Source organism: Rosa chinensis, chromosome 2, assembly GCF_002994745.2.
Source record: "Rosa chinensis cultivar Old Blush chromosome 2, RchiOBHm-V2, whole genome shotgun sequence".
Taxonomy (NCBI): domain Eukaryota; kingdom Viridiplantae; phylum Streptophyta; class Magnoliopsida; order Rosales; family Rosaceae; genus Rosa; species Rosa chinensis.
In genome coordinates, this window is record NC_037089.1 from 65,148,154 (window position 1) to 65,165,006 (window position 16,853).

The window sequence follows — 16,853 nt, forward strand, 5'->3', positions numbered from 1 at the left end:
TCGATATTTCATAAACTGATGTTAGGATGTATTTTTTACATCGCGTGCAATTCTGACAGATTTAATAGTGGTGATGTCTGATGTCATAATTCTAGTAGTGTGAATTAAGACTGCTGTGTTTGAGGACTAATTTGATTAGATCCTAAAATACTCTCAGCTACAACTTCGTGCCACTATATGGTGCTCATGGAGACTCCTCCACAAGAGGTCATTTCCAAACAAGAAGTATTGAATACTATATTTAAACTGTTCAAAGAGTTTTGGGCAAGTGGGTATGCTTTAATTTTGTTTGCCACTGTGGAACTGCTTAGGCTCTCAAGCTTAATTAACTATGCTTCAATGTTGGTTTCTACAGTGAGAAGGATGCTCATATGTGTATAGATGATACTTTTTGGGATACTCATTTTGGCTTTTGCTGTGATGTTAATGATGGAACTTCCTAGAAGCTTGCACGTAAAATTCTATCATTTTTACCCATCTTCAGTTCAATTGCTTGTTGCTAGACACTAAATCTGTGGGTGTGCTATTTTGTGGTAGTCACAAATTGAGTGCTTCAGAGATTTTCTTGTTTGAACAGACGATGAAGTTTCTCTGAGATTTGGTTGTTCATTAATGTCAATGTTGAATTGCTGCTACTATGCTCCAGAAATGAACCATTTAGTTTGTTCTTTTATGCATGGTAATCTCTAAAGTTTCTTCAAAGTTCTCATCAGTATAAGTTGGAGTTAAAAAAGTTGAGACAAGAAATATTAATAGACAGTGATGGTGAAAATGAAAGTGACAATGTATAGATAGAAATTTGGTAGCTAGTGCAAGTCTTTTCTTGTTAGATTCTTATAGGGCCCCTTCAGTGTTTTGACTGCTATGTCTATATGAATGAATGGGAAGCTCTGACTCTGAAGACCAACACTTCACAGGCTCCAGCCCATTCTTTCAGGCCGTACCAGTTTTGGTTCTTTATGCCATTGAGATTTTATGTCATGATCATAATAATTCATACCACTCAGTTCTAAAATTTTCAATCACAAGATTCACAAATGAATAATGCAATGCATGCAAGTTCTCATTATGTTTGTGGGCCATTTGGATCTTGGCCACCCCAAATTATTTTGAATGATTTTCCAAGATCAATAGGGACACAATTTGTGAAGTCACCTCAAAAAGAATTACAGCTATTGTAGTTGGAGTATAGGTAAAACTACCAGATTAACTATAACTTATCACAAAATTTCAAACTAGTATTAACTGGTACATCTATCTCTTGTTTAGGTTTCAAATCATTCTATTGTTTACTAGTGCAGGTGTTCCTGGTGTTTTATCTCTTCAGCCAAACAAGAGTTATGACTCAGATAATAAAAACTATTGAGGTTTTACTCTTTCTTAGCTTGGATATTACAGTTCATTCGTTAAAACTGTCTAGTTATATTTGCAATTTTAGATGATTTTGTATCGTGTCATTGCTGGATCAGAACTTTGCTTCTCAATTTAAATACCTTTTGAACCCATTTGCACCTATATTTACCAACTTGATGTCATGGAATGTCTTTCTTTTGGGATATAAGTAATACTAGAGTAGCACTCTGTGTCTTGGTTTTGCATATCTCTGTCAGTGTCAGAGAGCAACTACACCATACCCTCCCAAGTAATTATGTTCATAGATTGAATACAATAAAAATTTTGCTGAAACAATTTTTAATGTATCATTGAACACTAGAGCAAGGAAGTAGAAGATAAGTGCAAAATGGTGACAGATGACTTTTTTCTCTGTCTACAATGTGAAGGGGAGTGTTAGGGTACTGGCCCTAACTAGAGAATTCTACAGAGAGTACTAAAGGAAGTCTAGAGAAAAAGAAAGAGATATTTCATTGCATAATTATCAAGTACAGAATGAGAGGCTAAATAGCACTGAGCTAGCTAGACACGTGTCTCAAAACTAGCGGTGACCCCAACAATTCTGACAGCTAAGAGATTCTTACTCGAGGCAGCGAAACGCTGCGTATTGGTTTCTCATCTAATTAAACGGTGCGTTCTACTATTCCTAAGTCAAACAAGAAAGTCATATCAGCTGACATCTTAACATCCCTCCTCCCTTCAAGACAAACTTGACCACAAGTTAATCTTCAGCCAACCACTACAGACTCACTGTCTTGAAACGTCAACCTCACTACTCCCATTACTCACATCAACATTGAAGCTGGGGTATCTCATTAGGATGTCTTCTGCATCCTCCCAGGTAGCTTCTTCTGGTGTAGTACCAAGCCAATGAATCAGCCACTGATTAGCAGCAGCAGTACCCCTTTTCTTGAGGATTCTTTTTTCCAATACAGCCATAGGTTCCCACTTTAGGTTCTCTGGATCCAAGATATGAGGTAGATTGGGTTCAATTGTGGTCGTGTTTCCCACTTTTTTCTTAAGCAAAGACACATGGAACACATTATGAATTCTTGCATAGATTGGAAGCTCCAACCTGTAAGCCACTTTTCCCACCTTCTCAATGATCTGAAATGGGCCGTAATACCTCTGTGAGAGTTTGTCAAACTCACTTTTGTGCGTTGAGTTCTGTGAGGATGGTAAGCTGAAGACTTACTAAGCTTGGTTCCTTGTAGCTGAAAGAAAGATTTCCAAAACAAGCTCAAAAACACTAGATCCCTGTCAGAGATTATTGTGTCTGGCATTCCATGCAACCTAAAAATTTCATGAACAAACAATTTGGCTACAGAAGCAGCTGAGTATGGGTGAGACATAGGTATGAACTGGCCAAACTTAGTGAATCTGTCCACCACAACCCAAATGACAGTTTTTCCCTCAAAATTAGGTAAACCATCTATAAAATCCATTGATATATCAGACCAAGCCCTTTCTGGTATGCTATTAGGTTGAAGTAACCCTGGAGGTTTCACTGTTTCATAATGGTTAACCTGGAAAGTGTGGCATTCAGCTATGAAATTTTTGATGTCTGTCAACATACCTGGCCAAGCAAAGGTTCTATTGATTCTTTTGTAAGTTCTCAACCAGCCAGCATGTCCACCTGTATACCCATCATGTAATTCAGTTATGATCTTCTTCCTCCAGTTGCTAATTTTTGGCACAAAGACCCTATCCTTGTAATATAGTTGTAAACTGACCAAGCTGTAGTGTTTCCAGTTTCCACTGCCTTGCTGCAAATCTTGTATCACCTTTGAGGCTTCAACATCTTTCAAACAATCCTGCTGCATATCCTCCACAAACTGGTGCACCGGCTGTGATGTCCCAGTTAACATAGATAGTTCAAGCTTCCTTGATAAACCATCAGGCACAACATTATTTTTCCTAGCTTTATAATGTATGGAATAACATACCGCATAAGTTTGATGAGCCACTTCTGCTGAGCTGGAGTAGTAATTCTCTGCTTCAAGAAATGCTATATGGTTCTATGATCAGTGAAGATCTTAAAATGATGACCAAGAAGATAGGTCCTCCAATGCTCCACTGCAAACACTATTGCCAACATTTCCTTATCATAAATAGATATAATAGAGTGTTTTGGAGCTAGGGCTTTGCTAAGAAAAGCAATTGGGTGACCTCCTTGAGACAACACAGCCCCAATTCCTCTATCTGATGCATCACATTCAACCAGGAATTCCTTGGTGAAATCCAGTGTAGCTAAGACTGGGCTAGTTACCATAGCCTCCTTGAGTTTTTCAAAAGCCAATTCTGATTCTTCACGCCATTTAAAACCCTCTTTCTTGAGCATGTCAGTTAGGGGCTTAGCAATAACCCCAAAATGCCTTACGTACTTCCTGTAATAACCAGCTAGTCCCAAGAACCCTCTAAGACCCTTAACAGTCTTTGGTTTTGGCCAATTTTTGATACTCTCAATTTTGGCAGGATCCACAGCAACTCCTTCTGCACTAATGACATGGCCTAGATACTCCACCCGCTTTACTTCAAAGTTGCATTTACTCTTTTTAACCTTGAGAGCATTTTGCTGTAACTTATCAAAAACCATCTGCAAATGTGTTAAGTGACTTTCCAAGTTGGCACTGTAGATGAGTATATCATCAAAGAAGACCAACACAAACTTTCTCAAATATTCTCTAAGCACATCATTCATAACTGATTGAAAGGTGGATGGGGCATTTGTCAAACCAAACGGCATTACCAGAAATTCATAATGTCCTGTGTGAGTTCGGTATGCAGTCTTATGAATATCACTCTCGTGCATCCTAATCTGATGGTAGCCAGCCCTGAGATCAGGTTTAGTGAATATAGTAGCTCCATCGACCTCATCAATTAGCTCATCCACTACAGGTATAGGGTACTTGTCCTTGATAGTGGTTGAGTTGAAGGATCTATAATCTACACACATCCTCCAGGTACCATCTTTTTTCTTGGCTAAAATTATTGGAGAAGAGAAGGGTGACACGCTTGGTCTGATTATTCCATTGTCCAACATTTCCTGCACTATCTTTTCAATCTCTGATTTTCTGAAAGTAGAGGTACCTGTAGGGTCTAACATTAATGGCAGGGGTGTTAGGCAACAGTTCAATTCTGTGGTCTTTAGGCCTTGCAGGTGGCAAAGTAGTTGGTGCACTACTAGAATTTTTGCCTTTTACATCGGCCAAAAACCGATGTTAAAAAAAAATCATCCGATGTCTTAGTGGGTGATGTTAAAGATCACGAACAAAAAGACATCGGTCAAAAACCGATGTCCAGATCCACAATAGACATCGAATAAGCTTATGGAACCGATGTAAAACAGTTATTATGATAACATATTAGTGTGTTTAGATATTGTTAAACCTTCATATTTTGGCATTTAATGCTTAATGAAGTATAGGTCCAATAGCATAAATATTCATTTTAACATCGTTACTCATATTAGAAACGATGTTTATTATGGTATCAGACATCAGATTATTTTCATTTTGCCTGCCGTTTATGAGGTTCACATATATTTTCCATATATCCTACTATTTAAGATTCAATCTACATTCCTTAATATATAATAAACGATGTGCATTATTATAATAAACATCGTTTCCTTTTATGCAGCGATGTCCACTTTACTATTAGACATCGTTTCCCAAATTGTAAATCGATGTCTAGATTGATTCTGCACATCGTTTCTCAAATTGTGAATCGATGTCCACATTGATTCCGGACATCATTTCCCAAATTGTGAATCGATGTCCGCATTGATTCCAGACATCGTTTCCGAAATTGTGAATCGATGTCCACATTAATTCCAGACATCGTTTCCTAAATTGTAAATCGATGTCAACATTGATTCCATACATCGTTCCCTGTAGTTTACATCGACGTCGATTAGTTTTTTAAACATCGCTTCTTACTCAATACGTCGTTATCCATGAAAAATGAGACATCGATTTTAGTTTCGAAACTGATGTATTATCTCTTTCTAGACATCGTTTTGTAGTTTAACACTGATTTGAAACAGGTGTATATACATCATATCTTTTATATGAGATGATGTCCAAGAAATTAATTATAGTTGCTAAAATGCTTGTAATCCACATTCAACAACATGACATTTTGAATTAATTGAATATGGGGCATTGCATTAATTTCTGTCGAACAGCATAATTGTTAATAGTTTCAAAAATAGGCAAAAACACCCCAACCTACATCAAGGCTAGCCCAAAATAGACCATTGCAATAACTATATGCAGTTTAGTTCACCTGCAACTGTACAACGTTCTACTTCAAAATGATTCTACAAAATCTAGCTAGCCTTACTCAAAATCACTTTGGTAGAGTCAGCATCTATAGCAAAGTCTGCAAATAGTCAGCTACTTCAATGCGGACCTCGTCAAGTTCATCTTGGGTGTATACTTTCCGAGTCTTCGCTGCCCACTACGAATATATTCAATAACTTAAGTCATAATCTGCCCACTATAAACGCACTACAAAATCTGCCCACTATAATGAAACCAAAGTTTCCATCAAACTATAATGCATATACCTTCCCGAACACATGTAAATAACTTGTTTCATGATTGTTGTGGCATAGCAATGCCTTCCCGAACACATATAGATAACTTCAAACATTTTGGCATTATCTCAAACTGCGATGAGTGATAAACTAAAGATATGTGGGAGGACAATCAGAAGCCTAACATGCCATTCATTAAATGTAATGACCACTTTCTCTTTGCACTTCTCATATAAATGCTTTGCATATGCAACCATAAGGAGTGCAAAAAGTGACTTTACCATCGCAAGCTCATACGCTCCAATTGGTCTGCCTTCCCGCCCACCGGAAGATGTTAGTATACCATAAGAAAAACCTTGAAATGGAAACATGTCAAAGCAAACATCTCAAGTTCAGTTGCATTAAATAAATAAACAAATAAAATAAAAGAAGAAGAAGAAGAAGCAGAAGCTGATTGGCTCATTCAACAATGGCATTATTTAATGCATACGTTGAAAGCACAGAAATAACTGCTTACATAATATAGGTTAAACTGGATTTGTTACTCTTAAAGTCTTGAACTTTACATCATTTTGATTTTTAACATACACTCTGCGAGGATCAATGCTTACAACCACAGCCTGAAACATACAATAAACGTAGAAAAAAATAAATCTAGTTTCCTGTAAAAATAGAGAGTTTGGCAGATTGAACATTTTAAGCCGTCCAGAAAAAGATAAAGATCACAAGCAATAGTAAAGTCTGAGATCCTCAATAAATGCTCATGAGTAAGAAAGTGAAAACACAAAAGTTGGAAATTTCAAGGCCACAGTTAAGCAAATAAAGATCTTTTTATTTTACTCTACTTTCCAAGTGATGTTACTAGAACTAGCATGAGATCTCAAAATAGTATAGCAACCAGAAGCCAGGTAACGATCAACGAGGAAACCAATGAATATAAATTGAACAAAAAATGAACTATTATGATTAATTGGAACCACCAAATGTTACCATGTTGTGAAAGTGTGCAGTTCATCTCAACAGAATATAAATGAACTGAAGCATTATGGGCAAGCATGCATTTACAACTAGACAGAGATATTACCTGATTTCCGTAAACTCTGGATATCTGCTCTAAGCTGCTTTTTCCACTTTTCACCTAAAAAAAATAGTTGAGAACTGTGAGTCGTCCCACAGATTTGTGGATACATGCAAATCTGAATATAAAAAGATGAAAAAGAAGAACAAACTTATAAAATCCATGTCCATACCAGTGTACCACGCTACATTTGACTGGTCATAAAAATTTTGAGTGGAAGCTAATCAAGCTATATAATTATCACCTGGAGAATTACAATGATAGATAGTTGCAAACATGTAAACCAAAACTGGTCAAACAAATTAGAGCATCCATGACAATTACCTGCCAGTTGCATCGGTAAAATCTCTAATGCCATCTCCAGTAGAAATTGAAAACTTTAGGTTAAACATTTACGAATATAAACCTATAGCATAGGCAAGTCACCCAAAGGGAAGTCCTGGAAACCGGTAATATTCAGATTAGCAAAAATAGGTTTGAATGCCTATCAAAGATTCTGATTAGCAAAAATAGGTTTGTGCTACATTCATGGCACAATGAATGACTTGAACCATATCAGACTATAACAGATGTCCAACAATGTGGACTGGGAAAATATATGTCAACATTTAAGACTATACTGTGTACACCAATGTAACTAATAAATTTCTAGTGTGTGGGATTTCTGGTTATTAAGCACCAATAGAATCGACAAAATAAAATTTTATTATCCCTAAAATAGAAATCCTTTTTTACATGGACATGAAAATGAAGGAATTATGATGACTTTCTACATCAGATGAGATTTGCTAATTAATGATGTAACTTGAAAGCACCTTTGTTTCTGCAAAGTTCAGACCCAAATAGAAAAACAGTAAATATAATATGCACACACACGAGTTATTAACAAAAATTACAGGGTAGGTAACTTGGGACTGAAATAATCAAATTTGAGGGAGAAAAATGTTCTAAAATAATTGAGCCGGTTAAAATAATTGAGCCGGTTGAAATTGTGATTACGAAAAACCTACCATTGATTAAAAAAAAAAATTGTTATTACAAAGACTGTTATGAACCTTCCCTTACAAATTGGATTAACCAATTGATGAGTGTAGATAGAAATCACAGAATACCCTTTAACCCAGCCCTTAACCTCTTAAGATAAAATATCAAGTCGACTATGAAAGCAACATGATACCAAAGAGCTAGAGATAGAGACACTCCAATCGAAATGAAATGAAAACAAAATGAAATTTAAAATCCTGTAGAAGGCTTTTTGCAGAAGTTGAAATATAGGGAGAGAAGCACACCCTAAAATAGAAGACTTCTTCCCCACTAAATGAAGAAACACAAAAATATCAGCATCGAAGAAGAAACACCTTGGTGCATTAATATAAAGATTTATGCCAAACTGGCTTTGGGTTTTCGATTTCATTTCACTGACAGGAAACTTGTCTTCAGGTTGCTTTCGCCACATATAATTTGCTGCTCTGCCATCTTCCACGGGTGATGATTATCAGCCTGGACTTTTGAAGGAATTATACGGCTGAACACAACTTTGCACCCCTTCAAGACTTCCTTCCTAACAGTTTTCAGAACCTACAAGAATACCGATATCCTATTAATATCATTGTCAGAACTGAAAGTAATAGAGGCAAAGCTCTCCAATAATATATATCAAACATAAGAAAGGAAGGAAAGAGGTGAAGTTTTAGTTAACGCAATATTCACCTGCCTTACGTCTCTATATAAAAGATTGCCTCCCAATTCCTACAAGATAGTTCACCAACAATGGATTAGTATACACAACAGCACCACATACTTTAATCAATATAGAGACAGCAAGATGTACTTACATAAAAGAAAATCTTGTGGATTCGCTTCAGAAGGTCAAGAACATTTGCAAGAGCTCCTTCAGGCTCACTCTCATCACTCTTCAACTCTGAAAGAGACTCACAAGTGAACCCAAATTGGGAACAACTAGATCTAAAAAAATGATATATTTCCATCAAAATTAGATTGTCCTTGTGCTTTATCCATGCCTACAATAACAGATAGCAACATTGAGAACCTATCAGAAGATTAACAAATTCACACATCATTAAACTGATAGCTAGTGTATCCAAAACATAATTTACTTGTATAAAATTCATTTTAACATATTCTATCATACGGCTCGAGAAAGAATTGTTTAAGATAAAACATGTAGAGATCATTAATTTGTGACTGTATCCAAACCTAAAATCTATCATAAGAAGTTTATTTTCTAAACATTTTTTTTTAAATATATATTGTTATAACTTTAAGCAGTTAAGCTATTTCAATGAGAGGTAATATGACTAGCTGGGCAACCCATGGGTGGAAGATGCTATTCTGACAATTTCAAACAAAGTTCTTCAAAGGAAATTCTGTTTAAACCACAAAAATTAGCTCTCCTTTAACAAGGTTAACTGGTTATGAATGCACTTTAAAATTTGCAGTATTAACAAGGAAAAACTTACATTTTCTGTATCATCCGGTATCAAAACAGCACTTTCTTGCCAAAGCATTCACTAAGAACCTAGCAGCAATTCAAGAAGATGAAGGAAAGGTGGAAAATGGGAATAATTATTTTCTTATAAAGGAGTCAAAAAAGGTTGGAGCAGCTGCAGCTGGGAAAAATGGAGACGTTAATCGAGTAAGGAAACAAGTCCAATCTTCAAACAAGCAACCCAAGAGAAAAGAGGGGACAAACTCAACTAACGAGAGCTCTCTCCAGACTCAAAAAAAGGTCACTGGCCTGCAAAAAATGGGTAAAATTGGGAAGTTTCTAGCACCTATGAAGCTGAAAGTGTATGCAAGGAAAAAACAGAAGAGTAAGAACAGCCTTGATAAAAAAGCCAACAAGGATTGGACAAATATGCAGTTGAATGTCATAGCTGAGATGGGAGAATCCAAGACGTTTAAATGAAGATTCTCAGTTGGAACGTAAGAGGATTGGGGAGTAAGAACAAAAGAAGGGTGATTAAAAATCTGTTGATTGGAAGTGGGGCTGATATAGTAATCTTACAGCATGCACGTAAAGAAAGAAAATCATATTTCGATAACAAAGCTGCCATGATATAAACATCATTAATATATATGTAGCTTTGTTGAAGCAACCAAAACTTTAGAAGGAGAGCAAGACTACCAATATGGTTTCTCATGTGCACCTTAAAATTTCCAGCAATCAAAAATCAAGAGCTAGTTTTGTAACAATGTAAATTAAAGACCAAGGAAAGTACATAATCAATTAGCAATAGCTCCTACTAGTTTGTAGGAATTACTGATCCTTCAAGATTACTTATTGAAAAGCAAGAAGTAATGGTCAAGGAGAGCAAACACTGGTCACTTTGGAAAAGCTGCAAACCTTGAATATATAAAAGATCAAGAAGGGAATGAAGAACAAAGCCATCAGCATATGTAAAATGATTCTTCAGTCCTCGGGCCTGTAGCCACCAAGAAACAAAATATAACAACAAAGCTACATAAACACAGCACAATAAAATCCACAAAGTAAATCTCCCCACTTGAAGACTACAATTATACCACACGCCCATCAAAATTAAAAATGACAGCATGATACTATAAGCACTTGACAACAATGCAAAAAGTTGTTTTAGATTTCCCACCAACAATAACAATCTGTATGGTTTAGCAATTTTATTACTTCAACAAGCTGAAATTTTTAGAACCATAAAGAGCAGCAGAGCTAGGTTCGTAAGATTTGTTCCATCCAAGTACATAGAAAACTAGCTTGAGCAAGTAGTATGAGCTAAACTTGGATTGACAATGGTACATAAATCAAAGAGAAAAACGAAAGGAATACATATGGCAAGAGAACCCATTTGAATGTAAGATATGAAATGAAAGACGAACCAATTTCTGAGCTTGATCTCCCGCCGACGGCCAACCCTCATTTTGACGAGCAAGGAAGATGGTTTGGTTTGGTCTATTAAGGAGTAAGAGTAGAAATAGCCGCCCATATCATCGTTCCTCCACAGTTCTTGATTTATTCTCCCCTACAGAACCACCAAGATCGACCACCGTATTAAAGAAACCACAACGAAACCCAGAAACTGGAGGACTCACCGATGAGATAGACAAAAGCACAGACGAGAGAAAGTAGATCTGGAAGACTCTCTCTCCTCCGTCATCGATCTCCGACCACCGGGGTGGACTCACCGCAGCCACCATCCTCTTTGCCTTTCTTCGACGGTGAGAGAAAGATAGAGAGAGAGAGAGAGAGAGAGAGAGAGAGAGAGAGGGGTGAGGTGAAGGACGAGAGGGATAGGGTATCGGGGAAGAGTAAGAGTATGCGTGTGAATGTTGGAGATAAAGTGAGTGAGGTAAAGTGGAAAATTTGGTTTCCCGCTTGTATGAAATTTTTTAACTTAGTATTTTCCGCGTTTTTGAAAATTTTAGAATCAAAATATAGACATCGGTCAACAGTAATAAACGATGTTAATTATATACATAGAAATCGGTTTTTCAGAAATCGATGTTAGAATATATTTTTCACATCACGTGTTTTCTGAACCGATTTAAATGACGTGATGTCTAAGGCCAAAATTCTAGTAGTGGTGGCTGGAATATGGCAGTGTATTGCTGAACCAGAGTGTTAATAGCAGGATGTGTCGCAGTCGTGGGACCCTGCAAGTTAACTGGACTGAGTTGGACCATAACTGCTTCTCTTTCTTTCAGTAGAAGTCTAGTCATTGCCTTACAGGTAATTACATCAGCTTGTGATTTAGTCTCACCTTGTAGGGTATACTTGATTTGCCCACTGTGGAATTGCATTTTCATGGTTTCAAAGTTCCAAGTAATGTCTCCTAATGTTTTCAACCAAGCAGCACCTAACAGCACTTCACAACCAGAAAGTGGCAGAATATAAAAATCAGTGGAGAAAATGTACTGTTGCAGTTGTATTTCAACACTTACCTGACCCCTGGTCTGCATTAAAGCCCCACTAGCAAGCCGGACCTTAAGTGGTTTAATGTTTACCACCTTGGTTCTCATCTTCCTCAACAAATGGGGGTGTATAAAATTGTGAGATGCTCCAGTATCAATCAAAACGTGTACTGTTTTGTTGTTTAGCAAGCGCTTTAATTGCATGGTATCAGTAGTGTTCTGTGCTCCCATAACATGTAACTGGATTTCAGGTTCTTCCACTTCATCTATGACCAAGGTTTCATCAGCTGCTTCATTGATCACAGGCCCTAGAAGTGTTTCTTCTTGTATCACTTCCATCACCATGACCTGCCCTTTTCTACAGTTATGGCCTGGTCTGAACAACTCATCACAAAATAAGCACTAATTTTTTGCCCTTCTTTCTTGGTACTCCGCCTGAGTAAGCCTCCTGCTCCCCGGAGTGTTATGAAGTGGTTGTGTTGCTGGTACCCTTGTGTTGAAGGTTGGAGGTCTAATTGCTTGGTTTCCAGTAGTAGCAGGAGGGTTCAACCTGCCAACAGCAAGTGTGTTATTCACAGGTTGGTTTCTTCCACTTGGCCAAGCCTTGTGTTGATTTCTGTATCCCATGTCCCTTTCCTTATAGATTTAAGGCCAGTTCACATGCTTCATAAATGGATTTTGGCTTTTGGGCTTTGACATCAGCTCGGATTTCACTCTTCAAGCCCCCCAAAAAACATGATAACAATACTTGCTGAGAAAACCCTAGAGCCCTCCTGGATAATTTGGTGAATTGCTCCATGTACTGTTGTACACTCCCAGTCTGGCTCATTCTAGCCAAAGCAGCCTGATAATCTACCACATTGTGACCACTAAATTCCCTCATTAGCAGATCGGCTAAGCCTAACCATGTAGGAGGAAATTCATGTTTAAACATGTACCATCGATCTAAGGCTTTGTCACTTAGATGCATGGTAGCAATGGCCAGTTTTTTATCTTCAGGTATTTGGTAAAACTCAAAGAACTGTTCTGCCTTGTTAAGCCACTCTACAGGATCTCCTCCACTAAACACCCCAAATTCCAGTCTCATTTGTCTCATTGTAGGTAAATTAGGATCTGTGGGACATTGATATGGGTGTGGAATAGTTGCATTGTAGAACTGAGGTGGTGTATTTGGTTGATAATACTGAGCTGGAGGATGCTGTAACACATGCTGAGTAGGGATGGCAGTATACATATAAGGTTGATGGTTCATGGTATGGTGATGTAATGGAAAGACATATCCCATTTGCGCTGTGACCTATGAATTAACATAAGTAGGCACTGCAAAGGGTACTGTAGGCTGCAACTATGATGCAAAGCTGATGGGAGGATGTGAATAGGGTCCAGAGTAACTCATAGTGAAAGGCCCAGTGTCACTTAGGTGAGAAGTAGGTGCACAGCCATAGAATGGTTGACCCTCACCATAACCATGAGCAACAAAAGGACTCGCAAAATAATTGAACGGTTGTGTCCCAAAATTAGAATGCTGGACAAATTGTGTTTTCCACTGATTTGAGGAGCTGTTTCCTTTGTTAGAGTCAACCTGTGCATTTTTCAAACCATCCCCAGACACAGAGCTAACAAGTATAACAGTAGTAAATTGCTCCACATCAGAGACTTGCATCATTATGGAATAAACTTCACTAGTAAACCCCAAGATCACATCATTATCACCTAGACTGAGGGGTGAACCATTTTGAGGGTTAGTAGAATTACCCATTTCCATCGTTTGAGCTGAAGACAGAGTTGCCCTCGTTGATTGACCAGAATCCTCCTTACTAGTACTAGAAGTCGTGCCCCTAGTTGGAATACTGGTAGAAGGGGGTAACGAGCCAAAACTAATAAGGGGTGGGGGTTGTGGTGCTTGAGCCTTGCTTGCCTCCAGAAGCATGGCACGCATCTGCTCCATCATTTTAGCACACATGGCTGTGAAAGAGTCTTGCAGCGTACCGATTTGAGCCTTCATTTCATCTTTGTGGATTTGGAGCTCAAATTCCACATGACTGAGCTAGCCGGAAGTGAGTGACGGCCCTCCACCGCCCTTCTGTTTGACCATCACATGGCGCTGATACCAGATGTTAGGGTACTGGCCTTAACTAGAGAATTCTACAGAGAGTACTAAAGGAAGTCTAGAGAAAAAGAAAGAGATATTTCATTGCATAATTATCCAGTACAGAATGAGAGGCTAAATAGCACTGAGCTAGCTAGACACGTGTCTCAAAACTAGCGGTGACCCCAACAACTCTGACAGCTAAGAGATTCTTACTCGAGGCAGCGAAAACGTTGCGTATTGGTTTCTCATCTAATTAAACAGTGCATTCGACTATTCCTAAGTCAAACAAGAAAGTCATATCAGCTGACATCATAACAGGGAGTTGGCAAGATTGTGACTTTTTCTTCAAAAATACAAATTTACTGAAGTTTGATGGTGGCAGAAAAAGGTGTAAACGAGTAAGTTGAAAGCACAAGGAAATGAGCCAAAAAAATATTTAGCTGAGAGCATTTTAGAATCTTCAAAAGTTGCACCCTAAAACTTCTCCATCTATACATAGTATAAATGCTAAACTCTATAGATATATAAGTTCTCCATTATATGCAACGTGAAATTTTGAGTTCATTTATGTGATTGGGGTGATGATTTAAAGTATGTTGATAGAAGTTGCTTGTTTCTAGTTGACAGGTTAGATGCAAGCTCAATACTAGCTATCAGTTGAGTGACAAGAATAAAAGCTCAGCAGGGAAGTGGACATGATAATTGAAGCATAAGCATATTGAAAGGAAACCAGAGGGAGCTATAGTATAACAGTGAATTAGCTTAAATTCCTTATTTGTAGTTGGGTAACTTCAAATATTTGTTTTAATGAGTTCTACTAATAAATTTCCATTTCCATTTGCTTAGTAAATGAAATTAACTATAGTGAGGGTAATATGAGTATGACATTTGAGCAAAAAGAATATATTTTTTTGTTTGAACAGACCTCATTTACGGCGCGCAGTGTGTGCCTTAAATAGACGTTTAGTCACTCTTTTATTGCTTGTGCAATGTGCGCCTTTAATAGGAGGTCATTTACGGCATTCAATGTAGGCTGAAAATGACCTAAATGACATTTATGGAACCACTTTTATGGCATGCTAAATTATTCTTTTACGATGCTTTTTTGCACGCCGTAAAAGACTACAGCGTGAGCTTTTTACGGCATGTTTTTGTACACCGTAAAAGACCATTTTTTGGTGTATGCGGGCTTCAGTTTTACGGCGCTCATGGTGGGCCGTAAAAGACTATTTTTGGAGTAGTGCGGGCTTCAGATATGGTTGAATAAGTGGCAACTACGCACACTCAGCTGCAAATAGTAGACTTGTCAATAATTACCTTTAGTAGATAACTAATATTTCAATTGTAGAAAAGTATATTACATCATACCAATGAAATTTGGGATTATGCGACCAGCTGAAAATCTACCAGTCGGGTACTTAGGCCTTCTCCAACCCCTCTTCCTAAAGTGCTAAAGTGCCAAAATAAAAGCCCTTTTGGACTCCAACCCAAAAACTTAAGGGTCAAAAGGCCAAATTGGAGGGCTAAATATAGCCTTTTGAGTAGCACTTTGGCCCTTGAAAAAAATGGATTAGATTAATGGTGGCCCACGGGCTTTAGTGGATGCTGATGTTAACTAGCCGTTGGTTTTTTTTTTTTTAGCCGTTGGTTTGAAATTTTTTTTTGTTAACCTTTGGTTAGAGCTGTTGGAATTTTTTTTTTTTTTACTTTTACACTAGAAATACATATGACTTCAACATTCTTTTTCACATCTTCCTTCTACTTCCCCATATATATCTCTCTATTCTAAATCTTTTATTTTCTCCCTATTCTTAATCTCTCATTTATTTTACTTTTATCGAAAATGGCTAGTTCGTCGAAAAGAAATGTGAATTGGTCACCGTTGGAAGATGAAGTACTCACCGTTGCTTTCGTGAATGGTACAAGTCAATCGGAAGATGGTGTTTGGGTCCAAGTCCAACAAAAATTCATGGAGATCCAAAATACTATTTTCGTACAAAGGACGTGGGAGAGTTGCAAATCTCGGTGGCAAAAACACATTTTTCCTCAAATGAACAAATGGCACTCTTGCATCAAACATGCCGAGACGAGGAACCAAAGTGGAGGCAATCTTCAAGATCAAGTGAGTATTTTTTCAAAGAAAAATTTATTTTAAAATACAATGTGATTTTTTAAATTTGGTATCATATTGTTATGTAGATTATATTTAATTGTGCTCATAATTTACAACATACATTTTATAGCAATGCCAAGCCGAAGAGTATTTTCAGGACGACAATAGAGGAAAAAATTTTAATTTTCTCAATTGTTACAAATTGGCCAAAGAATGTAATTGGACGACTTTTGAAGATACACCAAAAGTTATTTACAACACAACAACATCACAACAAAATTCTCCATTCTCATTAGATGATGATATTGAACCTATCATCACAAGTTCCACCCATTCTCCACCAACAACTTTTCCAACCGAAAATCCTAGGCCAATTGGGCGAAATGCTGCAAGAAGAAGACTTGCCAAGAGAAAAGAAGCCGAAAGCAACGTTGGAGAAGAAATGATGGCACACCTAAATCAACTAAGAGAAGATCTCAAGAAATCAAAGGAGGAAAAGGCAAGAAGAGATCAACTCAAGAAAGAAAGAAGAGAACGTGATAGGGAAGAAGCTATTTTAGCAAGAGAAAATGTTACAAATAGTACCCAAACTAAGGCTCATTCTTAACTTCAGTACCCAACTATGCAAAACTATCACTTTGGTACCCCAAGTTTGAAATCCGACCCAAGAATGGTACACGTCGTCCATCACGGCGTTAACTAGCTAACCACGTGGCATATTTTGAGG

General features: G+C 37.5%; 1 protein-coding gene and 1 long non-coding RNA gene across 20 annotated transcripts; one reads left to right on the forward strand and one right to left on the reverse strand.

The window, feature by feature from the left end:
* The first annotated feature begins 388 nt into the window (after nucleotides 1–388).
* On the forward strand, nucleotides 389–14,878 carry LOC112190247. Its single transcript, XR_002932319.2, has 3 exons — nucleotides 389–453; nucleotides 1,302–1,367; nucleotides 14,634–14,878. It is a non-coding gene; the product is annotated as an uncharacterized LOC112190247 (long non-coding RNA).
* LOC112190245 (RNA polymerase II C-terminal domain phosphatase-like 4) lies at nucleotides 5,541–11,337 on the reverse strand. Of its 19 annotated transcripts, none has more exons than XR_005805981.1 (10): nucleotides 9,494–11,333; nucleotides 8,849–9,034; nucleotides 8,724–8,762; nucleotides 8,372–8,591; nucleotides 7,338–7,452; nucleotides 7,186–7,257; nucleotides 7,020–7,073; nucleotides 6,453–6,555; nucleotides 6,217–6,290; nucleotides 5,541–5,856 (listed from the first exon to the last, which is right to left on the reverse strand). XR_005805981.1 is itself a non-coding variant. In XM_040514033.1 (4 exons), the coding sequence occupies exons 1-4, from the start codon at nucleotides 10,429–10,431 to the stop codon at nucleotides 8,424–8,426; spliced, it is 444 nt and encodes a 147-aa protein (XP_040369967.1). In that variant the 5' UTR covers nucleotides 10,432–11,333; the 3' UTR covers nucleotides 7,650–8,423. The 19 variants fall into 19 exon arrangements, 1 of the variants encoding a protein (XP_040369967.1); XR_005805980.1 differs by having other exon boundaries at nucleotides 8,303–8,591; XR_005805982.1 differs by having other exon boundaries at nucleotides 7,020–8,591; nucleotides 9,494–9,552; nucleotides 10,381–10,459; nucleotides 10,890–11,336.
* Nucleotides 14,879–16,853: the final 1,975 nt, after the last annotated feature.

Bases quoted from the DNA above. Each gene is read 5' to 3' on its own strand.
- LOC112190245 (XM_040514033.1), bottom strand. From the start codon at position 10,431: ATGCTGATGGCTTTGTTCTTCATTCCCTTCTTGATCTTTTATATATTC. The intron at 9,035-10,380 runs GTTTGCAGCTTT...CTGTTATTGTAG, and splicing joins TGATCTTTTATATATTCAAG to GCATGGATAAAGCACAAGGA. The intron at 8,763-8,848 runs GTAAGTACATCT...ACTATCTTGTAG, and splicing joins TCCACAAGATTTTCTTTTAT to GAATTGGGAGGCAATCTTTT.